The sequence below is a fragment of the Pelecanus crispus genome, chromosome 1, assembly GCF_030463565.1.
Source record: "Pelecanus crispus isolate bPelCri1 chromosome 1, bPelCri1.pri, whole genome shotgun sequence".
NCBI classification, from domain to species: Eukaryota; Metazoa; Chordata; class Aves; order Pelecaniformes; family Pelecanidae; genus Pelecanus; species Pelecanus crispus.
In genome coordinates, this window is record NC_134643.1 from 21,673,995 (window position 1) to 21,700,658 (window position 26,664).

Genomic DNA, 26,664 nt, shown 5'->3' on the forward strand with positions numbered 1-26,664 from the left:
GTCAATCTAGTTCAGTATTGTTACGAAGTTTGCAACTGGTCTCATTTATCAGGTTTCCAAGTCTTCCCATCACAGCTACCTTATGCTTAGCTGTGTTAAGCAGTAACTGCTTATCAGGACAGGGACAAGTGAAGCATCTCCATGGATTTTTCTATTCAAAGCCTAGAATTGTTCTTGCAGAGTTAAAAAATTCTAGCAATTGCAGGCTACAGATGTGATTACCTGTTCTGAGGCAAAGAAATTGTGCACAGCTTCATTAGAACCTGATGACAATGGATGCACACATGTATTTTGTGCAAATCTAACTAGGAATCTGTAATGTGCTTACTGTAACTTGGCACTTACATGCATAATTTATGTTCTGTAAGCTCTGCATGGAGTTGCTTGCTTGGGAGCCTTTCTATTCTGTGATCGTAAGTCACAACAGCTTATTATATATTCTTCCTTTTCCTGTTTGCAGTACAAGCTCCAAATTCACAGATTAGATCAAAATAAAGATGAAAAAAAAAACCGCATAGATTGATTTCTATTAAAAATATTGACTTTCTTATGCTGTCTCTTTTGTCCCAGATGCACATGCTTCTATATCATCAATATGTGTGTGATCACTAACTTGTGTTTCATTCAATTTTATATTGAGTGATGTAAATCTAGTCTCTGCTGCCAGAGTGGTTCTTAAATGTGATTTCACAAACCTGTAGTGTGTTAAATTAAATTTCTCCTGGAAATTTAAGGTTTTTCTTTTTTTTCAAGTCTCTCCCTTCGTTAGAACTGATGTTGTTCATGCTCAATCCTCATATCTTTTGGTGTCTGAAAACTTCTTTTTTTTTTTTTTTCTGAGGAGAGAGAAGGGCAGAGCACAAAAACTAAAACTTTCACAGAAAGAAAACCAGAGTTGCTGCTTCCTTTTTGCAAGTTCTGACTGCTTCATCTCCCTTTTCTTAAAAATAACTGCAATAAGCTGATTGCCCCTCCTTTTCCCTGCCCCTTTCCCTGCACTGGAAAAGAAAGCAAGTTATCCCTACAGTAAGCTTTCCAGAAGTCTGAAATACACGGAAGATAAGTGTTTCTGATCTCACTTGTAAACAGACCTCAGAGAAATATTAATTAAAATAGGTTACAAAGCTAATATGACATTGGTCTTGATACAGGGGGGAAATGTCTGTTTGAGTACAACCTAGGCTTTTTTTATGTGTCTTGTACCTATGGCTAATTTCCTTCTTGTGTTTGAGTAACACATGAAAATTGTGTGAGAAGTTTTTAAAATAACCAAATCAAATTCATATTTTGTCTTCAGCTGGGGAGAAAGAGTCCCATAAAATCCAGTTTGCACAAATTGCAGTGCATAGTGTAGCATCAGCTGTGTGGTCAAAAAATTTTTGTTATCTTGAATGAAGGTACCAATAACTGTGTTAATCACACAAGAGAATAAATGAGAAAGGGTTTGGCAAATTTAGAATTCTGATAGAACTGCAGAATCATAGAATTGTTTAGATTGGAAAAGACCTTTAAGATCATCTAGTCCAACCATTAACCTAACATTACCAAGTCCACCAGTAAACCAGTTAAGGGTAGAGTAGCAATTTCGTGTTTCCTGGCTTGGTGGCTGGATTATTTTAATGAAAGTAAAAACTAGGAATCATTAAGGTTGGAAAGGATCTCTAAGATCATCAGTCCAACCATCAACCCAACACCACCATGCCCACTAAACCATGTCCCAGAGTGCCACGTCTACATGGTTTTTGAACACTTCCAGGGATGGTGACTCCGCCACCTCTCTGGGCAGCCTGTTCCAATGCTTGACTACCCTTTCTGTGAAGAAACTTTTCCTAATTTCCAAATGTACTATGTAGTAAAAAGGAAGAAAAAAAAAAAAAAAGAAAAGGTGGCTGACAAATGCAGACAGATTATTCAGGTTTGTGTGGGGCTGGTGGGGGATTCTGGTTTTTGAGCCTGTTGTTGCCCTGTGATTTATATGCAGCTGTACTTCAAAAGCCTGCTCTTTGTACTGGAATTGTCGGTCAGGGAAATCTTTACCCAGGAGGGAAATGAACTATCTTGGTGTAAATGGGCTTTCTAGTATAGCCCTTGGGTCCCTGAGGAACTTGAGCAGGCAGTGCTGCACTAGGCACCAGTGTATACAGCTGTATGTATCTTTGCTTCTGAATGATCCTATCGTTTTGGGAGACCTCAGTGTATATATGGCATTTGCATAGCCCAGTTATCCTAAATTAAGCATTCACTTTTTAATCGTGAAACTCTAAAAGTAACTTGTTTCTTGTCTGGGAATGTTGTGGTGCAAATATAACCATGTGAGACTACGGTCAGAGGAACAGAATGAGAGAGATTAGTGTGACTAAACTCTGGACACTCTTACAGAGGTTTCTGGTAAAATAGTGTATTTTTAAACACTGCTGTAAGTAATGAAGGGCTCACATGTACAAGAGTGTAACTTAACATTTGGTTTTAAGTACATATTTCTGCGCTGAGTAAATGCCTACTTGTCTTCATATGTATTTGTAGATATAGACACCTATATAGTATATGTTTGTGTACATATGTGTGTATGTATGATTGTGCAGTGGTTGAATTGGGATGTACGATGAGGCATAGGTATGTCCAAGCAAATACAAAAGTGCATGTTTTCAGTTCACCTTTACTATAGCTATTTAGAGTGTGTTAGTCAACTTCGTCTTCTGATTTTTTTCTTTCTAGATGGTGCAAAAGAATCGCAGTTGCCCAGTCAAGATGAACAGAATGGCTTCCTTCAACAAGAAAATAGAACATTCATTTTTTAGGATTATGTCTACAACATGAAGCATTTAACAGTAGCTGTCTCTGAGAACCTTCATCTATGACCTGAAATGTCCTGATCCTGGGGAAAAAATGAGATTCCATTAATTAAGTCTATAATTTTTAAATGCATTTGTATGACTAATCATATTTGCTTATGCACAACACGGATACAGAATTCATAAACCAGAGATTATTTTAACACATACACACATTTGTGTCTGTGCATTCAGTATACAAGATACATAATTTTAATCACATTTCAAATAATCTTTTAAATTATCTATATTTATTAATAAATGAAGACTTGGCAAGAAGAATTTGTCATCCATGGACAAGAGTAAAGCAGGTTCCCCCAGAATGGATGGTAGTTTTGTGTTGGGTAAAATCAGTAACTTAAAAGTAGAGCAAGAGGAAGACAGCATTAACTGTACTCTAGAAGGAATGGATATCAAGACAGAACAAGATGACTTCAAACACGTGGACAGCAGTGATGAACAAGATGACAAAGAAAAGAACTTCATTACTAACAACCCTGGCAAATATTTATCTACAGAAAATGAAGATGATTACGGATCTCTTTTTTCTCAGTATAGTAGTACGCTGTATGATGTAGCAATGGAAGCTGTGACACAAAGCCTCCTTTCCAGCAGAAACATAAGCTCCAGAAAAAAGTCACCTGCTTGGAACCATTTTTTTATATCTCCTAGAGATAGCACTAAAGCAATATGTATGTACTGTATGAAAGAATTTAGCAGGGGTAAAAATGAAAAGGACCTGAGTACAAGTTGTCTCATGAGACATGTGAGGAGGGCCCATCCCACTGTACTAATTCAAGAAAATGGAAGTGTGCCAGGTATATCCTCCTTCTCTTCACCTACATTGTTGCTGCCACCTCAGTCCGCAGATGTTGGAGATCTGAGTTCTATGTTATCCCCTATAAAACTGGTCAAGAAAATGGCTTCTAAAATACCATCTCCAGATCGAATAATTGAGGAATCTGTTTCTATTGTTTCTTCTGAAGAAATATCAGATCTCTCAGTTTCTGAAAAGTGCAGCAAAGAAGAAGTCATGGTTGGGTCATCTCCACAGCTACCCAACAGCCAGTATGATGACACTGTGGAGAATGTAGCAGAAAAAACTGTTGTAATTCCAAAGAGCACATCAGGTTCCAGAAGGAGATCTGCTGTCTGGAAACACTTTTATTTGTCACCTCTGGATAATTCTAAAGCTGTCTGCATCCACTGCATGAATGAATTCAGTAGAGGAAAAAATGGAAAAGACCTGGGAACAAGTTGTTTAATAAGACACATGTGGAGAGCCCATCGTTCCATTGTCCTGCAAGAGAATGGGGGTGGGACCAGCATACCACCTCTCTACACTGCACCTCCAACTCTGTTGCCTTCCTTACTACCCTCAGATAGTGATCTGAATTCTATGTCATCCTCTCCTGGAAAACTAATGAAAGAATCAACTTCTGTTTCTTCTTCTCCAGACAGAATCTCTGAGGAGATCCATACTAATCTCTCTTCTGGAGATGCTCTAGTGGAAGACTCAATGCTGTCATCTTCTGATGATATAGGTGAAGTCTCCTTTGTCTCCTCTCCTGAGAAACAGTGTGAGGGATTAGGTCCACTAATATTTGAACCTACTGCTGTATTTCAGCAAAATAAAAGGATTATGAAAAGGCTTAAATCAGAAGTTTGGCATCACTTTTCACTGTCACCTGCAGACAGTCTAAAAGCAGTATGTAGATACTGCAGTTGTATGATAAGTCGTGGTAAAAAAGGAGATGTGGGCACAAGCTGCTTGATGAGACATCTATATAGACGCCATCCTGATGTGATTGGAAACCAAAAGAGCTTTCTTGGTGTGAGTTTGGCAAATTCTCCTTATGCCACTTTGGCTTCTGCAGAATGTTCATCCTCAAAGTTGACTGACTTGCCTACAATGGTTACACATGATAATCAAATTATATTTCCTGTTAATAGTAAGAAGACCTCAAAACTGTGGAATCACTTTTCAATTTGTTCTGCAGATTCGACAAAAGTAGTATGTATGCACTGTGGACGTACAATAAGTAGGGGGAAAAAGCCAACAAATCTAGGCACAAGTTGCCTTCTAAGACATTTGCAGCGGTTTCATAACAATGTATTGAAAACGGATGTCTCGGAGACAGTATTATCCTCATCTACGGATAATCACATGCCACTGAGCACAGAATTACTAGGATCTTCAAATTTTGATGAAACCAATGACAAGTTTTGTGACTCTCACCCAGTTGCCAAAAAAATCACAAGTCTTGTAGCCGAAATGATTGCACTTGACCTTCAGCCATATTCTTTTGTAGACAACATTGGCTTTAACAGGCTGCTTGAATACTTGCAACCTCAGTATTCTTTACCTTCTCCATCTTACTTTTCTAGGACAGCAATTCCAGATATGTATGATAATGTAAAACAGATAATTATTTCTCATCTTAAAGAAGCTGAAAGTGGAGTGATCCATTTTACGTCTGGAATATGGATGAGCAACCAAACACGAGAATATCTAACCCTGACAGCTCATTGGGTAACATTTGAGTCTTCATTTCGACCACAGTGTGAGGATTACCATTGTTCAGCACTATTAAATGTATCGCAGATCGATTGCGACTACAATGGAATCAGTATTCAAAAGCAGTTAGAGTACTGGTGGGAAACATGGATCACTTCTGTTGGGCTTCAGATCGGGATTACTGTTACTGATAATCAGAGTATAGAAAAAACTTTAAATGAAGGTGATCATTCAAGTGTACAATGTTTTAGTCACACTGTTAATGTCATTGTAAATGAGGCTATTAAAAGCCAGAGAATGGTTCAAAATTTGCTTAGTATCGCAAGAAAGATCTGTGAACGCGTCCATCGGTCAGCAAAAGCAAAAGAGAAGTTAGCTGAGTTGCAAAAAGAATATGAGTTGCCTCAGCATCAGCTAATACAAGATGTTCCATCAAAGTGGAATACATCATTTCATATGCTTGAACGTCTTATCGAACAGAAGAGAGCAATTGATGAAATGTCAATAGAGTGCAGCTTTCGGGAGCTAATAAGTTGTGATCAGTGGGAAGTCATGCAGTCGGTGTGTCATGCTCTCAAACCTTTTGAAGCTGCAAGTAGGGAGATGAGTACACACATGTCTACTCTAAGCCAGGTGATTCCAATGATTCATATACTTAACAGGAAAATAGAAATGCTATTTGAGGAAACAATGGGTATAGATACTATGCTAAAATCTTTGAAAGAAGCTATGGTGAGTAGATTGTCCTCCACGCTTCATGATCCAAGGTACATTTTTGCTACACTTCTGGATCCCCGGTATAAAACATCCTTATTTACAGAAGAGGAGGCTGAACAATATAAACAAGACTTAATCAGGGAGCTGGAAATAATGAGTTCTACCTCAGATGATGATAAACCTGTTTCCAATGGATGTGATATAGGTTCACCATCTACAAATTCATACGGGGAAGATAATCTTTGGTCACTCATGGGTGACATGAAGAAAACGAAAGACCTGAAAGAGAGAGCAAAGTTACCAGAGGAGATGGTGCTTTCTTACTTGGAGGAAGAAGTGCTTGAGCATAACTGTGATCCTTTAACTTACTGGAACTTTAAGAAGTCATCTTGGCCAGTACTGTCAAAATTGGCTGTTAGGTTCTTGGGTTGTCCACCAAGCATTGTTCCTTCAGAGAGATTGTTCAATACATCCAATGAAAGCAACAACTTTAGTCAGTCAAGGTTAATGATTGAACACTTTGAAAAGCTTATCTTTTTGAAAGTGAATCTTCCTTTAATATACTTCCAGTATTGAAACTAATGAACAAACTGCTAGACTAAATCTATTGTTGCTCACTGGATATTAACTATCTATAACTCAGATTGTTAAATTGCTCCAATAGGGGCCATGTATGACATCTAATCAGTGACTATAATTCCAAATTTTAGTTTCATTTTTTTCAGCTTTCAATATGTCTACATGTGCCTTATTCATAGTACTTCAGGCCAGATATTGTATATATGTTTTTTAAAAGTTCACACTAGAGATAGCCTGTCTTGTCAAATTATACAAAATAATGTAGGTTTTAATCCATAACTGTAAATGAACTTTAAAAAAGCTCAGTCATTTGTTTTAATAGAATGGCAAAAAAAAAAAAAAAAAGATGTAAACAGTTCTATTCTGTAGTTTTTTATTCAATTATTATGTAAAAACCATAAACCAGGTACTGTATTTTAGTTGAACATTGCTTTAATTGCAACAAAACAGCTTTTGTAGTTGTCAGAAGAAAGCTGTACATGAAAGATGGGGTTCAAGCCATCTTTTTATCATGTGGTGTTTTTAACTGCAAGCCCTAAAGTACTTAAAGGATTAAGAAGAGTTATTGAGGAAGATGTGTTTACAGGAGACTATTGACTTAGTATCTGAAAATAATTCTTAAATTTGAGATGATATGGAATGTCAGTTATACAGCAATCGGTAGTAAAACTTCCCACTCTGGGTTCTCCTGTTCAGGTTTTGCATTTTAACTGAACTACAGAAATATTCTGGTTATTTATAAAAGCTCTTTGGAAGTCTTATCAAAGTTTGTGAATTAATGCTTGTTATTTAATGCCGTGTACAAAAAAGGCAAGAAATTTACCATGAAGACTCTAATGTCATTCTAAAGCCTTTTCTAATCTTTAGTGCATCAAAACTATAAGGTTCCCTATTGTAAAAATTGAGCCCTTACTCCTAACGTAATATCAGTTGTGTAGAACAGCCTGTCTTAAAGCTCCTAGTACAGAAATAACTGATCTTCTGATTTTCAGTAATAGCCTTATGGATATGGTGCACTGCATAGAATTTTATGTAGTAGGATTGATTCTTAACTGTTGGTGTCCATCAGGCAAATGGGATATAGAGCCCTCAAAACTTCAATTAAGATGGAAGAAAATAGCCAGCATTTTAATTTGAAAGGAATGTTCTCCATGGTTTTTTACCGCTAGAAAGATTAATCTTCTCATTTCAGTTTTCATTGAATACTTTTTGGGAAACAAGTCATCATTTGCCTATGACCTTTTAGAAAAGTTGTAGCTTTGTTAAAATACTGTACCTATGCCTAATCTAATTTTGCATTTACTATGTTTTAGTGTATTTATAAATGGTGAACCCAGTTTCTGAAATTAAACATTTTATTTGCAATTTTCTAGTGGTAGTCAACACTGCCTTTTATTTTCAGATGGATTTAAGACAACCATTGAATAAAAATTGATACAATTGTAATCATAAAGATACCACAGAAAATGCTATGTGAAAAGATTGCTTTTCTGTTTAGCTCTTTGGACTTAAACCTGGATTCTGGTTCTTTTCACTTCACTCAAGCTATTCAACCTCAGGAAAATTTGTTGAGTTCTTTCCCAGGAGGCTTTGGTTTCCATGTGACGTTTCTCTAAACTTTTTATGGTTTCAGGTATTTCACTTGTTATTCCATCAGTTATGTTTACACCTGTACTATTTAAATAAGTTATTATATAGTGTACTTGGGAAAAACTAATACTGCATTTTGTCTCCAGTATTTTAAAAGGTAACTTTTAATTCTATCGACAAGTCAGCATTTCTTTGTTCCTCTAGGGTTAAATGAGAACATCACGTGTTTTTGCTGCAGTAATAAAACAATTTGTTCTAGTTTATGTATAGTTCGAACTAGGTGAGTTTGAAGCAGCTTATTGGGAAACGTGTTTAAATGGTTACTGGTTAATTATTATCTCCATTTTTCCCCTACATTTTAACTGTGAATATAACCTTGACCTTTGTAAAGGAGATGTTTAATCTCTCCAAACCAGCAGAGAGGGAGGTAGAGGATGAAGAAACTTTTTTTTTTTTTTCTCCTTTTTAAACAAGTGATACAATTTTCACTCTAGGCTTAAATGTAAATACATCCCTTGGCTTAAAGCATTGTAGAGCCACATCATACCAGCAGGTATGACAGTGGTATGGCAGGTATGGCAGTGAACACACTTACCTGAAAATCCCAGTTCTCTGGAAACAAGCAGCTTGGCTCCTCTGAAGGCAGTCTTTACTGTAGCTCCTATGTAACTCTCATGTGGAAAGTTGAAGTGATGGCATTTTGTAGCCCCCAATTTGTATCATATTCATATAGATACTTAATTGTATAGTCATGGTTTTTGTTAAAACTTCTCCTGAGAGCACAGGAACTAGTCACTACTTTTAAAAGTAAAATTTTATCAGTAAAGTTAGTTTACTTTATTTGTACCTGCAATTTCCTTTTTTTTTTGAAGGGCTTAGTTCTTAAGACCACACTTCAGTATCAGGATGCCTAAGAATTACTAATTACATTAGAATTTTTTTTAAAAATAATATGCAGGCCCAAAGGCCTGTTATTCTTAAAAAACTTAAATAAAAATAGGAGAGACTGAAAGCACAAAGCTGCTACTTTTTTTGGTTGTAAGCCTTGATCCTACTATAGGAGTTATGGGAGCGTCTCTATCTTCAGTTTAGGCACTGCTGCCTTTGAGAAAAGAATGACTTTGAAAGAAGGGCTGAAAGCTTTCATTGAAGTATTGAGGTAAGTTATTGAGTGGGTGGGTTTTGTGTTGGGTTTACTTTATTATTTTTAATATAAATTCTTAGTGACTGCTAAAACTTCCTTTTTTTCTTTTTCCAACCCTTCTGATATTTGTAATGTATAGAAAACTCCCTTATTTTTACATTACCCTCTCTCAGACTGTAATAAAGCACAAGCTCTGTTAATAGTGGGAGTTTTCATCAAGCTGAATTTGTGCTGGAACAATCCCTGCAGCAGCAGACAGATTCCTAATGCATAGTGATACGGTGAACCTGCAACAGTGATAACTTATTTTATTTAAACACTTTATTTCAGTACATTAGCAACTTTAGAAATCAATTTAGTAAGCGGACTTTTTTTTCCTTCTTAGCATAAAAAGTGTAGCTGGGTACTAAAGATGATACTTTGTGTCATCGTAAGAATCTTACAGCTTTTGCTTCTTTTAAGAGTAGGCAGGTGTAACAACTAATTGCACACTGCAGCAAGAAGTATTTTGTAGTACTAAAGGTAGGAAGGGGAAGAAGTAGAGAACTGCACCAGTCTTTTCAAAGAACTCCCGTCTTGAAGGGTATGTAAAGGAAAGTATCTATGGAGATCTGTATTATGCTCCAGAACCCTGTGACAGTGTTCCCCCCACGCTGCCCCTTTCCATTTGTCGTCTTTCCCTACCCACCAAGTAGAAGTGAAGTAAACCTGTTTGACTGCAGAACTTGGCCAGTGAGCATTTCCTAGGAATACTCATAGCTTCTCCTTGCTCCCCAAGAGCAGCTTCTGAATTTACAAAGAACCAAAATCTCAGTCTAGAACAGTTCAAAATTCTAGCATAAGGACGTGATTTGATTAAATGTAGATATAGATGACACATTCGAAGTAGATGTTTACAGTTGTTGAGACATCTGTCCCTTAAAGTTGCATTTTTTTCTGCCACTATACAGAGCTGACCATAACAAACTTGCATTTAGGTATCCCCAAACACAGGAAAAATAAACATATAATTAGCAAATAACACTTTCTAATTACAGATTATTTAGATTTTATAAGCTAAGCATTTTAGTCTTTCCACAAATATATTCATCCTTTCCTTTATTCTTAGCAACAAGAAAGAGTGATTCCTTACCTTCTCAGTTCCCTTGCAAAACTGACCCAAAACTGCTTCATTTCATAAAACGAATATGCCAGCCAGCAATAGTAACCACAGCGATGTCCCCAACTCAGGTATCAACTTGGGTTCTAAGGGCTAGATCTATGCCTAAGCAGTCCCTGCCTTTTTTTTATTATTTATTTCTGTATGAACCAATTCCTTCTTCCCATTTCTTGATTTAAATTGTCAGTTTTAAAGGAAAAGATGAACTCCATTTCAGACAGCATTTTTACCTTACACTTGACATAACTGGACACAAATCAAGCCTTGGTACAGAACCAAGGGCAGTTGCAGCTGAAATAAAGCAGAATTGGTGAAAGACTGACTGTGATAGTAAGATGTAGAATTTCAGAAGAAACGCTGGCTGTCCTTGCTATCATAAACAAAGGTCTGAGATGAATGAACAAAAGTAGTTGTAGTTGCTCATGTTGATCTAAAGGGCTGATATAAAGTAAGTAGTTGCATGCAAAAATGGATCAATTTACGTTTAGGAATCACGTATTTAAATAAAAACCAAAACCTTCACACAGGTACTCTTTGTCATTTAACTTCAGGAATTTTTGCAAACACCCTTTTAATCTGCTGTCTCATATGTTAAGCAGAGAGTGATACATTTCATTTAAGACATAGCTGATTCTAATTATGTAACCAGCTAACTGAGAAGGCTGTGGCTAAACAGTCGTGCTTACACCGGTGATAAACTCAGCTTGTGGTTTTGTTCTTTTCTTGCAAATAGAAAGTGAAGTCATTTGTACAAAAAAGACTCTGAATACTAAGTTACAAGGAAAGCTCTCAGGGGAGGTGGCGAAGGGGAGTATTCAAGAATGAGCACAGGTAATAAAGCAAGAAAGGCAGCACTAGACTTCTGTGTAACTTCTGTTAATGTATGGAAAAGTGCTCTTGGATGCAAGGGACACGCACACATGCATTGAAACAGATACAGCAAACAGGTGCTTAAATCTTGTATCACCTTTCAAGCTCCTAAGTGTTATGATAAAAAGTATTTGGGAAGATAGGTGTTGCCCTAGAACAGTAGTAGTAGGAGAGGCAGCACAGTCTCAATCTTGTTTGCCTGGATGCGTACCCAGTCTCACCAATGGGGTATGTGAAATGGCCAGGGAGTGAGAAAAAGGGGTGTGACCAGTGTTTCAAAATGCGTTACACATTTGCATTGCATTGAGGTTGTGTTCTGATGGCTGGAGTGAAAGAGATGGCAAAGGGAAAAACCTGAGACGTGTTCTGGCTTTTCTCAGTGTTAACAGATAAATATATTTTATGTCAGATCCAATACAACCATTCTCCAGCTCCCCTCACTCCAAATTCACTCTTGAGAGAGAAGACCCATAGTAAGTACTTAGGGCAGGTATAAGGTAAATACAGTCTGGTATTTTTTCCCAGCTATGAAAGCTCTGTTAGAGACTTTATGAACTGGAAGTTGTTCCTTGATCTTTAGTTCTTGTAGTTCTTGATGGGAGAGCAATCTGTTTAACCCTGTTTTGAAGCTGCTTTTACTTTCAGCATCCAAAAATGTGCTCTATCAGTGAGTTCCACAACTTCTTTCATGCAATTACTTTATTTAGTTTTACAACACAGCATGTCCTAAATCTCATGCTGTAAGACACTGATTATTCACCATCTCTGGGTGAAATTACATGGTGACATGTTTGTTTCCAAATCATTTGTTAGCCTTGCTCTTTACAGGAACAAATGTTGCTTGTAAAACATTAAGTCAAACTTCAGAAGGCAATGCATGATGCTATGCAACATTTGACCTTTGGGGAGTTTCATAAGACATCCTAAAATAAATCTCATTCTACAGCAGCATTAGACATGTTAAACGCATATTATTTACAAATCCATTCTGTGTTTGAATGTCATAAATGTAACAATTTATAGACAGACTGTACTATCTGTCTTTTGCTTTATCCAGATTAATTTTTTTTATAGAATCATAGAATGCTTTGGGTTGGAAGGGACCTTGAGAGATCATCGAGCCCAACCCCCCTGCAGTGAGCAGGGATTGAACCTGTGAACTTGGTGTTATTAGCACCATGCTCTAACCAACTGAGCTAATTCAACCCTTGATTATTTGAATACACTCACTCTATTTCTGCTTTTATTAAGAAAAGCTATACTCTAAGCTAGGGTTGTTTGTAGTCAAGACAAAAGGAATTTTTCTTTTAAAAACTTGAATAGTCATAAGCAATTTATTATTTTAAAGTCCATTCAAAAACCACCAGGTAAGTCTCTCTTACCTGCACCACTCATGCAGTAACTTAAGGCCTCACCCTATGTCCCCCAAATACAGAAGAATTTGTAATAGCCCACTTCAAGTTTGTAGATGGGGTGAGACGCTTCCTTAATGCCCTATTACATCTAAGGAAACTTAAACCCGTACTTTCTTCCATGCAACTACACTGAATATTAATCTATATTAAAGGAGATAACAAGCTCTGTGTTTCTGTGGAGCTAAAGAAAGACAACACAGGACTTGGAGATGAGAAGATTAATTAAAGAAAGAGATGGCTTTAGTTTCTAGTCCAAGGACTGACTGATTATTGAAAGCAGCCTTTGGGGAAAAACTGCAGTAATCTTCATCCCAGTTTGACATCCTATTCAGGGGGTGGGCTACTGTAACACTCTTGCCCTGGGTTTGAGGGCGTTACCCGTGCTGTCACAGAAGCCGTACAGCCCCTGGTGCTATGGTGCTGCATGAGTCATGATCTAGCCCTTTGCCTACAAACCCAACCATGCTGCAGATCTTAAAAACTAAGCACTTTTTCAAGAACCACATACGCAGAGCAAGAGACAACAGGACGTAAATAAACTTCAGACACCATTCAAAACTGCAATCCAGTATCTCCTTCCTGTCTCTTTGTATGCATTTTACCTTTCTCTACCCCCAAAAAATAAACTAAACAGGCCAATTTGAGCTGATAGCTTCCTCAGCTGAGGGGAGACCTTATCGCTCTCTACAACTACCTGAAAGGAGGTTGTAGTGAGGTGGGTGTTGGTCTCTTCTCCCATGTAGTTAGCGATAGGACAACAAAAAATGGGCTTAAGCTGCGCCAGGGGAGGTTTAGGTTGGAAATTAGGAAAAATTTCTTTACGGAAAGGGTGGTCAAGCATTGGAACAGGCTTCCCAGAGAGGTGGTGGAGTCCCCATCCCTGGAAGTGTTCAAAAAATGGGTAGATGTGGCACTTCAGGACATGGTTTAGTCTAGTCTACCCTTGATTGGTTTAGAGTAGACTTGGTAGTGTAGGTTAATGGTTGGACTGGATGATCTTAAAGGTCTTTTCCAAACTAAACGATTCTATGATTCTCATCTGCGGTAAAGCTGTAAGCAGTAGTACACACTACTGCTGCAGGTGAACATCATCACTGGTTTAAGTCAAGTCCAGCATCAAGTCCGGCAGGCAGCACCCAGACACCAGAACCAAAGCCTGTGGGAAGGACCCAATCAGTCTGGCATTCAGCAAGACTAAACTCTTCAGGTGCCTAATGTCCACATATTCTGTGCCACTTCAGGCATTAGCTTGAGATACCTATGTTACAAGCATAATAGCCCTAGGTTTTCTCTGTAGTTAACAGAAGCAAGTTTCTGCAGAGGGATTCTGACAACCAGGGATTTGGAAAGCTGGAGTAACTATACACCTAACTTCAGCAGTGCAGATACTTGTCTATGCTTGGGCAGGATAAATTTTAGTCTAGGTTCTTGAGTTGGGGCTTACAGTGCGGGGGAGTTACATAAAGCCAATGATTAGGTTTAACATAAGGGCCTATATCCTTACTCAAAACTTTTCCTTTGTATTGTTCCAAATTCTCAGCTATTTGCACATGTACTTCCTTCTGTCTCATGTGAATTGTTTGATGTTCAAATTGGCTCTGGAGGAAGCCGAGTTTTCTTCCAAAGACAAGTCAAATAGATAATACTTGAATGATTTCAAGAGCAGCCAGAGACCGGACCAACAAGTTCTGCAGGTTGCCTTTGCCAGATCTGCTCAGTGTGAGGAAGGCTGTGCAAGAGCAACAGCCACCCACGGGGGAGCAGGCTCCTCCCCACCAGATCAGTTCCTCTGATACATAATCTAGAGGATAAAAAGAAAACACGGTCCTAATGAAATGTATGTGGGTAAATACCATTCCTGAATGAAACATACTTTAACAGTAAAAAAAACCAAACAAAAACCAAACCATTCAGTAAGAATTTTTTTTTTTACTCAAGTTTTCAATCAGCAAGGAATAGTTTTCTGCCCATGATTATTTCAGCAACACTGATTTTTTTTACACTAACGGAGTTCCTGTCATATTACAGCTGGCCCTAACCAAAATTCTAATGCTTTTTCCCTTAGTTTACCCCTTAACTTGTTCCATTCAGCAATCTAGGCAGACATCCTTAACAAAAACATCTAATAAAGAAGAGATTACAGAGCATGCTATCCTATTCTAGTTTATAGAATGCAACACATGGCACATTAGATTATTCCTTTCCAAAGGGACTACTTAATAAAAAAAGGAAAACAGCACCTATCTTCTTAAAGTGTATTCAAGTGAATATTTTCATAGGTAAATTTTTGCACTGCAAATTAAGATAATATCATTGCAGCAGAAGAGGGAAACATTTTAAAAATTCTTTTTCCTGTGAAATCCAAGTTGCTGCTTATTCATGAACTGTTGGAATAAAGATACCCATCCTTTAATACTCAAATCTGTTACGAGACAGTGCTTGTCAAGAAGTCCAACTGCTTTTTAAGCGAATCTTTCACTTTAATTAGTTTGATAGCCTACAGGGCACAATTAGGTATTGTGATGAAGCTACAATGAATATGGCTTTCCTATGTTGATAACATCATTACGTTTCACACAGGCAATCTGACAACTGAGGGGGTTACAATCCTGCAGATACATCAAGTAATACATCTTTGCACACATAGACTACATATCAAATCATTGCTGTAGCACAAACCTGTTCCATTATGTCTCTTATATAGGACAATTAGGACATACCTGCGCTACATTATGAAACAGACAGCTACCCAAACCAAGTAGACAGGTTTTACTTAACACCACTAAAATTGTAGGTAGCCTCTCTCAAACATATCTAACAATACAACTCGGTATTTGAGTATATACCAATTAGGAATGCATTGTAATATTTACGTAAGAAACAGGACGGAGCTAAATACCAATCGGTACAAAGATTTTCCGTGCCTTTCCACAGAAGCTGAATTGCAGTGCTGGAATGACAATTTGCTGCTGTTTTAGATTATTCAGTCATCAGCAAAATTACATCGAAAGACTTACTTAAAATTCACAGTCAAGATGATAGAGGAAGTTTTTCCAACAGTACTAATTTTGGTTTCAAGTTTAAAGTAAAAGGAGGTAGCGCAGTAAGGTTCAACCCAATTTTACTGATGCCAGGTATATTTGCCAGTGGCCTATGGGTTGTCTTGTAATGTGATATTTGAAGAGGGTTTGTTTCCATCAGTATGTGTGTGTAAGAAAACATCAACTGGTCTCCTGGTTTAACATCTTCTCTTTTGTCGTACCTGTAAAGAATAAAAGAAGGCTTATTTACATTCCTCTCTTTATCTATTAAATATCTCCATTATCGCAAGGGCGTGTAGCATTCAAGATGAAACACAGAAGGAACTTTAACATTTTTAGTTATATCTCTTGATTAAATTAACTAGTACTGGAGGAGGAAATAGTATTTTTGAAGAGTTTATTGATCCAGTCATTCCATACAAGTCTTTCTGCTGCCACTGTGATATAAATCAGGACTCCCAGAAAATTTCTCACTAGTCCTCCATTTGAGTTCTGTGGAGAAAGGACACCAAAGCCTAAGACTGTAGAAAACTGGACTCATTTTAAAGTTTTACACTACAAGAATTGTGGTTTGGATAAGTGTGGGGTTGGTTGGGGTTTTTTGGGGGTTTGGGGGTTTTTTTCTTATTTTTTAATTAAAAAAAAATGTTATGAGGCACTTAAGCAGAAACCTTTCTCTTCTGGTAGTCATACATTAAAGTAGGAGCCTCAGAGAATATCAGGGAGACTTCCTTGAACACTGCAGGAAAGAAAGAACAGCCTGGCAATTATAGTATTAACTTGGCACTTGTTATTTCTGGGTTCAGTTCCCTGATCTGCTACATGTTTGGGCAGGTCACGTTGGGTCAGCTTTTATAAACCTATTTAAGTATCTAAATAAATATAAAAAACATTGTTTAAAAAGTAATTTATGTAACTAGTGAATTCTAAAAGCATTTAACATGTACACTTACAGTTATTTCATAAAAGGAGTTATATTCAATATAGCTGTAGAGGGAATTTACAGCATGATAAAACAAGTCACTTAAGCATTTGGCAGGGATGTGAAAGGCCTAGGTTCAGCCACTCTCTGTCTGACCTAAGCCCAGAACTGAAGTTCATTATCTCACAGAGCTGCATGAATCTCTCTGATTTTCTAGAAATTGAGGTAGATCTCCCTCACTGTCTCATGAAGACACTGTTCTACTTTGCAACAGTTAGTTATTCATTCACTGAAGAGAGTCAGGTGGAATTTATAGCCCAAGGGTTAGGATGCTTATATTGGACATGGCAGCCTGGTGGAGTCCTCAATCCAACAACTTCAAAGGGGAAGAATAAGATAAGTCCACCCCAAAACACTCCATAGACCACTGTTAAGCGTGCTTCCAAAAGTGGGAGACCTGGATTCAAATCTTTGCTCTATATCCCAGAAAAATGTTCTACACTAATGCTGAGTAACAGTCCAGAAGACAGAGGTTACCATGAAGGTTACTTACCTTTAGTTTGTTTATGACAAGACAGGCATCTAACTATAAAAGAGTGTCCATGCTCTGTAACCCAAGTGAAGAGCAATGCCCAGTTCTTCGCCCTTTCTATTGCCCTTTTCTGCAAACTGTTTCCTACCAGCTTTTGGAGCTCCTATTTCTCAGCACCTGATTCCTCCCACGCATTTCACAAGCAACTCACTCAAGGCCGTGGCTTTTCTTACAGGCATGGACACTGGTAGGGAAGTGGTGCAATCCCAACCCTACAGACTCTTAAATGCACCTAGAAGTCAATCCAGGCTGCATCTTTTGCCACATGTGTCTTTGCAGGCCTGGCCTCTTATCTGTCTGAATTCTCTGTGAAAAACTGGAAACAATCTCAATTTATATTTTCACAACACTCCCCGACATAGCAGTCATTAACATTGAAGATATTTAAAGCAAGTACTCTACAGCAAACTAGAGGTTTTGTGTGGATTGTTAACTATTAAGTTTGGCAACGCATAACAGACCCCAGGCTGACAGAATCCAGAGCTGTCAATATATACACCATATAATGCAGAATTAGACTTTGCACACTGAACAAGTGCTTTCTTCTTCTAAAAAGAAATTGCATGCTAATTTCATCTGCTGTTTCAAAAAACAAAAAAAATCACAATACCACTTAGGATGGTACAGGCATCCAAACTGGCAGAAGGAATGGCACACTTTGTAACAACTTTACCAACTACTAATTTTGCGTTTTCTTCATCAGCAAATAAAGGGCCTTTCATCTGGCTGCAAGCATTTCTGAATTTTATTATTTTTAAATACTTAAAGCTCACACAGCATATTTATTCCTGGTTCAAAGAGACTGCACTAATTGAAGACAAGATTGTAACACCTGTTCTGTGCAAGAATCTGCATCAAGCTTCTTTCAATCACCCTTTGAAGAAAAATAATGGATCACTTGCATTTTTCTTGAGGCAAATAGATCTAATCTGAGCACGCCACTAAAAGCTGTTAACTTTAAGATACTTTTATTTATGAATTGTAGTTATCCTGATGAATCATCAGCCTTCATAGCCACTCCATCCATAAATCTGTTTTCACCTGATGTACACAGTCTACAAAGATGGTAAATTAGTTTTCACCCATCTGAAAGGCTGTCACTTCCTTGGATAAAGGGAAAATGGGACAGCTAGTGCCACTAACTTTACACTGCTGTGCTGTCAGACAGAGTGGTAGTCCTGTGTATGATGCTCAGTTGTAGATTTTGCCTGATTTTTTTTAATGTGAAACTTTATGATGAATCAGCCCTCCCTTGAGGCTTTTTTTATGATGAGTAAAGATAAAAGTGAAAGAGACAAACTGCTCTGTAGCTCCAACACTATGAAACTTCCATCAGTGACAGCGATTTTATTCATTCACCTTCCAATCCCACTACACTACAGCCTTGCAAGCCCAAAACCAACCACCTCAAAAAGCTCATTGAAATTAAGGATTGTATTTAGAGAGTAGAGTTGTATTTAGAGTAGTGTGTGTACTTGAGTATATTCAAAAAACAAAGACTGGAACATTTTAGCTATCATGCGTGTTCTATCACTTGTACTGTAATAGTTTAATATCTCCTCCTGACTGTTCATGGCTTAAGACTTTCTCCAGATGGAACATGCAAAAACCAATTTGAAATAAACATTGGATAGGTAACTGTGAAGGCAAGTCAGCTTTAAACTGCCTGTACCATCACAATATTATGAGAGAGCATGGAAATAATATAAGGCAAAGCAGGCTCAATGATTTTTACAATTCCCCCAGAAGCGTACTTTTCCCTTCCTCCTCTTTACTTCCAAACTACTTTTATCTATAATTATACCAATAATTAAATAATGTTTCTTCATCCGATCCTGAAGACTGTAACTGGGAAAACGAACTCCACGCTCAGAGTACTTCTTAAACCAAAATCTGTTTGTATTGCTTTTGTTTTGTGCAAGTATGAAGTGGGGCTTTGTGTCACTTTCTGCTGAATGATTTTCATTAAGATGACATTCTAAATTTGAAACGTACATGTCAGCTGAAGAGGTAGCCCTAAGAATCAGAAAGGTGCCTTTTTTTTTGGTCTGCATCCTGAAAAGCAAACAATGCCATCCCACAAATGCCTCCTGCTATTCATTTCAATATTGTGATTCTTAACACTGTTTGTACATCATTACTGGTCATGGTAAAACCATAGAAACCATATCTGTGATGCTTGCCCCTGTGCATATACAAAAAAGGAAAAAGCAGGCTCCTGTCTTCAGATCAAAATACCTCATTCATAACATACCTCCAATCTGAATTGATTTCTAGAAACCGAGAAACTCCTGTTTGTGCTGCAGCCACGTCAATATGAACAGACACGTCTACATGAACAAAGAAAACAAAATACAATTTCAGAATTCTTCTAAGAACACTCCGATTAATAAATTAACAGAACAGTAACAGAAAAGACGCATGTAAATAGTATGAAGAAGTAATATCCAATACACGTAAAGATACACTAGCAGAAAAAAAACTGCAATTGAAATTAGGTGAACATACCTCAGGCCAACTTTACATACCTGCTGTTGAAGGTACCAACTCATGCAACTTCTGAATTGCCACTCCTCCAGGATAATTGAAATGTGAAACATATAAAGATGTTCCTGAATAAGCAGCATTAACTAGAAGATGCATTATAACAAAGAAAGATCCAAGTTTGTACAGCCAGGATTTCCGGTAGTTATTCAGACTGTTGAGGAGGGGAAAAATGAGTAAGAATAAACTGTTATCTTTCTGTCATACTGGTCATTGACTATTCTGACAGAACTTTTACGAAAACTCCACTGCTAGATAATAAAGTTTAATGCAAACTTTATTACAATCGTGTATGGAATGCATTTTTTATCCATTTCTAAAAGACTAGCTTTTAGTGGCATTTAAATTAGAATATTCTCATTAATAAAGCTAATGAAAGCTCATTAATAAAGCACAGTATTTTTGTGTTTAAAACCTTTAGCTATGAATGTATTCCCTTCAAAGAAGTTCAGAGTTTAACTTCAATTTGTTTACTCAATATACCGAAGTTTAACTATTTAATACAAACTCCATGCTTCATGAGCCCCACCTGTATATTAAACTATCTCCTAAGGTAAGTTACGTTAACAACACAGTCGTACACTGGAATGTGTCTTTTCCTCTGGTGGATAAAATAAACTGAATTGTAACAGCATAACAGTAAAATCAGGGCTCTGTTCTCGACTCTGCCCCAGACTTGCTAAATGGTCCTGCCAAATCCCTTAACTTTCCTTTGCCTCAGTTTCCCTCATTACTCAAATGGGTACAATGATACAGACTTCAAGATGATCCAGATTCCAAGATAGAAAGAAGTGCATAAAAATAGTAATAATAGTTTTGCTTTTCTTTTGCATTTTCAGAGGAAAAAACCCCAAACAAACCAGAATTTTGAACTTACATTCGTGAGCACATTTTAGCAGCCACTATGTTGAAGACAGGGAAAGTATATATGATAAAACGCAGCTCTTTGTGTGGGAGAAACGAATACAAGAAAATAAAGCCCAGTGCTGGCAAAAGTAATATCCGAGTTCTCTTTTCTGCTACACCTAAAGGTACAAATATAATGCTGCATCCCAAAGCACGAGGCAGGGCTGAATAGAAATACCACAAGAAGGGGGAGGTCTTCAAGGTGAAAAGGAGAGTTAAGGATGCTTTCACTGCTGACAAGTAAAGCAACTATTCTTTGCAGGCGCACACGCAAATTTTGCAAACATGCAGTATACTTTTTGTATATCACATTCTTCCAGGCATTTGGTTTTCTGCCTTACCCTTTGAGGAAAAAAACCAGAGTTGCCTAACTACATTCACATCACCAAACAAAGGCACATCAAATGGCACTCCTGATGGGCCACATGAAAAATCAAGGGGAAGAAACCTGGCTCTATAGTAGTAGAGCACAAAGAAGGAACAGTCAGCAGAGGAGAGTTAAAATTTACGGAAAGATCTAAGAAACAGATATTGTCTGATAAGCTTCAAATAAATGAAATACTAGATGAAAAGCAGAATTTAACATCATAACCGAGTCTCAGGAATAGGTTACATCAAGTCTTTGCTTTGGCTGGTAGTGTTCAATAGATCTTTTTCCCTGGACGTTTCAAAGGATACTCCCCAGTTGGAACTTTTGTTCAAAATTGTGTTATACCAGAGCACTTTCCCCTCAGGCCACACAAGTTGCCTCCAAAACAGAGAATCCACAGCAACTGTTAGCCCTAAAAGAATTAAAGAAATACAAATCTGCATGAATTAAAAACTAGGGAAAAGCAAACTAGCACATCCAAATTGCACATTTACTGATGAGACCAACATAAACTGGAACATGCATTGTAAGCCTCACCCGAAGCCAGAGAGAAGGTTGAATCTGTCTTGCAGTGGAAATGCAGGGGAGAGGAGGCATTTCTTAATAGAAGTACGTTAGATAGGAATCTGATTGAGATTCACCCCACTCCAACCCCAGGTGTGAAAAGCAGAGGTTTAATTAAAGCTTGTGTTAGAAGAATATTAGAGCATTAAATTTAATGAATCGTAAGAAACCCAGGTTAACGGTACTAAATGCATTTTTATTCTAAAGCTGGTAAGTTAAGAAAAACAATCTCTAGAAGTTTGCTACTATTTATTAGGTGGGAGGGAAGAAAGAGGGTGAGGGATGAAAGGCAAAAAGACTGAAGAGCAGCAAATCGGTCAGCCCCATCTCCTCCACTCAGCTCTGTGAAAACTGCTCTGGTATTTAAGAGAGGGAATGGGAGTACCAATGACTAATTCCCATTGGACCTCCAAACTCTTATGCTGTGAGGTGCCTCCAAATGCACATGGCATGGTCTTTTATTGTTTCTACTGTGCACGCTGTGGAAGGGACAGCACACTACCAGAGGTTATCATCAGGCATCAGACAACAGCATTCTTACTTAGGCAGACTGGCAGAGAAGCTTAGCGTATTTACGTCCATATGCATGAGCCTTCCGTGGATGGGTAAAGACAAGGAGATTTTTCAACCTCTCTAGCATGGATTATCACTTAAGCTATTAAAATTAACGTAATAAAGAAACAGAGCTGAACTGTGACTCTCCCCACAACCCTCCTGCTGAGTATCCCTGTCTGTCACACTGTTGTATTTTATCCTGGGATTCAGCTTATTGTCATGGCAATAGATCCTACAGCTGATAATGCACGCGTAGCTACAGCCAGGTACTAATTGTACTGAAGTCAACTTGCATGCCTAACGCTTTCAAAGACCAAGACATTATACTGTAAGCATCTAAAGGTGGGGGGTCACAGTATCTTTCTACTGCTCTGTGCACCCCTATTTCCTCACACAGAAATTTTCAAAGAAATAAATACCCTTGTCATATTACTAGCAAATGCAATCAGACCAAAAAAAAAAAAAAAAACCCAAAAAAGCTCTAAGGGCCAGGTCATCAGAGAAGTCATTGGTCAAATCTCCACATTTCAGCTGTATTTACTATGTGGCATTTGTTTTTTTCGAAGCAAACACTTACCCAACCAAAAAGTTCCAGCAGGAACAGCATGGGAAAGCACCTTGAAAATGGAGATTCTTTTAGTTAATAATGTCACCAGGAGCATGAGGCCTAAGAATATGCAGAGCTCTGATCTGAAGACTATAATTGCCAAAGCTGAGAACCAAATGAATGGCCTTTGCTTTTGCTGTATCCAAAACGTCAATGCCAGGAGCACTGCAAAAATAAAGCAAGCACACCATCTGACACAATGAACTATTAATTTTCTAAAGTGCAACAACTTCTCTCAATGCTAGCATCTTGTTCCTCTAACTTCCCACCAATCCTCTCTTGGTTTTCCTACCATTTCTAGTCCAGAAATTCTTCCTGTTAGAGAAACATAATTTGGAATAACACACAACTTTCTACTGTTGATGCTTAAATAATTAGGAAAAGTATAACCACAGAAGGAATACATAGGAACTCTTCCTAGACAGCATATTTAATAGCTTTTGGGGAAAAAAACCCCACAACCCTTAAGGGAGTACTAAAAGCTTTCAAACTAAGATTCATAATTATTATTGCTCAGTATCAGCTGAAGAGTTAGTTTATTCTCTTGGCTGAGTACATCCTGTATTCATGATAACACCACCCCATTTCAAATATGAAAAAGAGACTATAGACTACCGCTCAGGGAGAAGGAACTATAAATCATTTGCATGGTTAGCTGGAGACACACCATACCTCTACAGATGAAGTTGCCTCTACTATTTCACAGTTTAAAACACATGATAACACTCACTACGTAATAAAATGGTCATGATCCTAAGGAAAATGTGTGAAGTATTAATAGTACAAAACCATGAAACAACCTGTATTTTTTAATACCTGCAGAAATTTTCTGAGAAGTTTATTACTACACAGTGTTTATCTGACAATTCAACTGCTTTTTGTTTTGTTTTTCAGTTCTGATGTACACAGGTTCTTACACCAACCTCGTGATTTTATTAGTTGAACAACTTGCACTGAAGCGTTAAGTGACTCAGCTAATATGTCACATGTGGTTAATCTTCCCTCTCATCATCTCTGGGGAAAAACTGTAGGTGCAGAATAAAGTTTTGACTTTTTTTTTTCCCCCTTTAGTTTCAGTGTATGAACTGCTACATTTGTAGGTAACTCCAGAAGCGGAAAGCAGAGAGGTTACGGTGGGAGTTTGTTCCACGGTCTCATGAGAAAGCTGTTTCCTGTGTAGACTAAGTTCACAGATTCTTTTTGAACTGCAGGTGTAACTACTGCCTTTTCAATAGCTCTATGTTTTATGCATCAGATATGTGTACTCAAACCTCTAGTTAATCAAAGCCATGTGACAAACTCCACATACACTCAGGTTCAATAAAACTTGATTGAGCAGTCATTGTAAGCATATACGGTAAAAAAAAAATAGAAAGAAATCACAACTGCTTAAGTTTTCTAATCTTGTTATCACACAATTTAATCAAGCACATATATCAATTTGGTCTGACCACACATTTTCTGTACTTTAACTACTGATAAACTTGAGAAGAATTTTTATATTTTAAAATTATTCCTATGCAAATACTTACCAAAAGGAAGTGCAAACACATTAGGGAGTGTTCGTGTACAGTAAAACATCAAATGAAACTGAGTAACAGTGATGAGACAGAAGATTGTTGATGTAGTTGCTCCAAACTGCTTTCTAACTTCTTTCTGCAACTTCCATAATGTGTAAATCACACTGAGCCCCAAGCTTCCTCGGACTATTATAAGAACGAAAATGGGAAATAAGAGTAATATCAGATGGATCACTGACAAACAACCATGTTAAATAACGTAATGGGAAGAACTTAACGAGGAATAACACTGAAGGTATCACAATATAACCCACTTTAAAGAAAAAAAACCCAAAACTTCCCCATTATCTATGTATTTTAATCCACCTTTAACTTGTCTGATACTTTTCAATGTATCAATGCTTCTATGCCCAAGTTAAACAATATTTTCTGAAGCGTACACAGAAGTACACATGGGATTGTATTCTACGAAGACACTTGCCTTTCCTACACTGTCTGACATTTGTTAGCACAGAACTTCTCTGTGCTGTTAGTTACTCCAAAGAGGGGGTGGAATTGCCATGCTGGCTCTAAGTACCTACAGTCTGCAAAATCTCTCATTAAGGAAAAAGAGCATCACACTTTAACCACTAATCCAAACAGTGAATCTTACAACAACATCACCCGTTAATCCAGTAGTAAAAACATCTCTATTCTGATGATTTAGAGTTCTCATACCTATCAGCTGGGAGTAAAACTTGGACATTCTTAGCACAGAAAGTACATATATAGCTGGGCTGGAAAGAGCAGCAATAAAAATTGGTCCAAGGAACGTTCTTGGGACAACTCCAGGAAATTCATGATGGTCATACTGCAAAAAGGAAAATCTAAGTAAGATAGGCAAATCAGAAACAAAGGAAAACTGGGATATATCATATTCACATTGCATTTATCCTACTGATATAGCTGGGAATTGTAATCTTTAACAGTGTCCAAGAAAGAACACCCTCTTTCCAATTTACCTTATCCAAGTCCAGTTGGTGGTACACCACATCGTGGATAGCTTGTAGGTTAAAGCTTTCCTCCACTTTTGTAAAAGGACAGACAGTTAAATGAACAAAGGCCACAACAATAAACAGCAGCAGCAATGGGAATGACCGCCCACTCGAGCTCCTCTTCTGAGCCATATTGGGTTTGAAATTCACGTATATTCTAGTATTATTAAAAAGAAAATTAAAAGCAAATACATTAATAACATGATACAAAGTATACAAACAGAAGAAGAGAGATTGGTAATGCAAGGAAAACATACTACAGTACTGTAAAAGTTTAAACAAATACTAATAAATTAAATAATCCATCCATTTTTTTTTTTAAATCTATTCAATGAATTGAGTAGATAGCCAAAAAAATATTCAGGCAGCATTTCAGGATTTATGCCACCATGCCACCTTCTGTAAATGTAAAGGTTCTACTTTTCACCTAAAAAAACCTCAGACAACATAGACCCTACTTAAGAAAATATTTCCCTTTGTGTCCCATACTGCCACCACTGCCGAGAGTGCCACCTCAATTACACCCACGTTTTGCAGAAGACAGCTTTGTAATTTACTCTCACTTTAATCTCACACTGGATTTACACATGATGTTCAGAACATACTCCCTCGTTTGTCTAGGACTCTGAAACTAGTGGGAGAGGAACCACGAAGATGAGAAATTGCTCGATAAAGAATACTTTGATCTTTTCAGTTTGCCAGCTCGCCAGCGTCTGGGTCTGGCCTCGGCAAGTGAAGGATGAATCCCCTTGGGCACCCACACCATGTGTCATCACGGCGTGAGATGGTCTGAACCCCATCCTTCGCACACCTACCCAGAAATGAAGGCCATCTCTCCCTAGTGCTTAGTTTCACAACACTGTGCTGAGCCATTCCTATGGCAGTACTTACGATGTATTTTATCATGATGACAAAATCATGTGTCCAGGTGATGCCAGAGCAAATAAAGCATAGGTATTGTCAGAGGTAAACAGCTCATCTTTTCTAGTTTCAGATTATAAACCAGCAGGTGGCAGAGGGGGAAGTTATTTTCCATCACCATTTCCAGCAAAAACATAGTGATCTATTTCATGTTCTTTTAATTTAAGCTTCCCACTTTTTGCAATTTTACCATTTAAAAAAAAAGACAAGCTATTTTGGTTATTGTTATTCTTGTTCTGTTCGTACAGAAACAAAACTTTAAAAA

General features: G+C 37.6%; 2 protein-coding genes across 2 annotated transcripts; one reads left to right on the top strand and one right to left on the bottom strand.

Moving 5' to 3' along the window:
* Positions 1–3,123: 3,123 nt before the first annotated feature.
* Positions 3,124–6,643, top strand: ZBED4 (zinc finger BED-type containing 4). The gene has a single exon (XM_009484208.2). It carries the CDS (start codon positions 3,124–3,126, stop codon positions 6,640–6,642), a length of 3,519 nt encoding a protein of 1,172 aa, XP_009482483.1. The 3' UTR covers position 6,643.
* Positions 6,644–14,781: 8,138 nt separating this feature from the next.
* ALG12 (ALG12 alpha-1,6-mannosyltransferase) lies at positions 14,782–25,625 on the bottom strand. Its single transcript, XM_009484207.2, has 9 exons — positions 25,446–25,625; positions 25,162–25,294; positions 24,457–24,630; positions 22,895–23,089; positions 21,507–21,610; positions 20,800–21,023; positions 19,907–20,076; positions 19,633–19,708; positions 14,782–16,085 (listed from the first exon to the last, which is right to left on the bottom strand). The coding sequence occupies exons 1-9, from the start codon at positions 25,608–25,610 to the stop codon at positions 15,854–15,856; spliced, it is 1,473 nt and encodes a 490-aa protein (XP_009482482.2). The 5' UTR covers positions 25,611–25,625; the 3' UTR covers positions 14,782–15,853.
* Positions 25,626–26,664: the final 1,039 nt, after the last annotated feature.

Excerpts from the sequence above, each read along its gene's own strand:
- ALG12 (XM_009484207.2), bottom strand. The coding sequence starts at position 25,610 with ATGGCTCAGAAGAGGAGCTCGAGTGGGCGGTCATTCCCATTGCTGCTG. Across the intron at positions 21,611-22,894 it reads TGCTGGAACTTTTTGGTTGG|GGCTAACAGTTGCTGTGGAT; the intron begins GTAAGTGTTTGC and ends TAATTCTTTTAG. Across the intron at positions 20,077-20,799 it reads GCTAAAATGTGCTCACGAAT|TCTGAATAACTACCGGAAAT; the intron begins GTAAGTTCAAAA and ends CCTCCTCAACAG.
- ZBED4 (XM_009484208.2), top strand. The coding sequence starts at position 3,124 with ATGGACAAGAGTAAAGCAGGTTCCCCCAGAATGGATGGTAGTTTTGTG.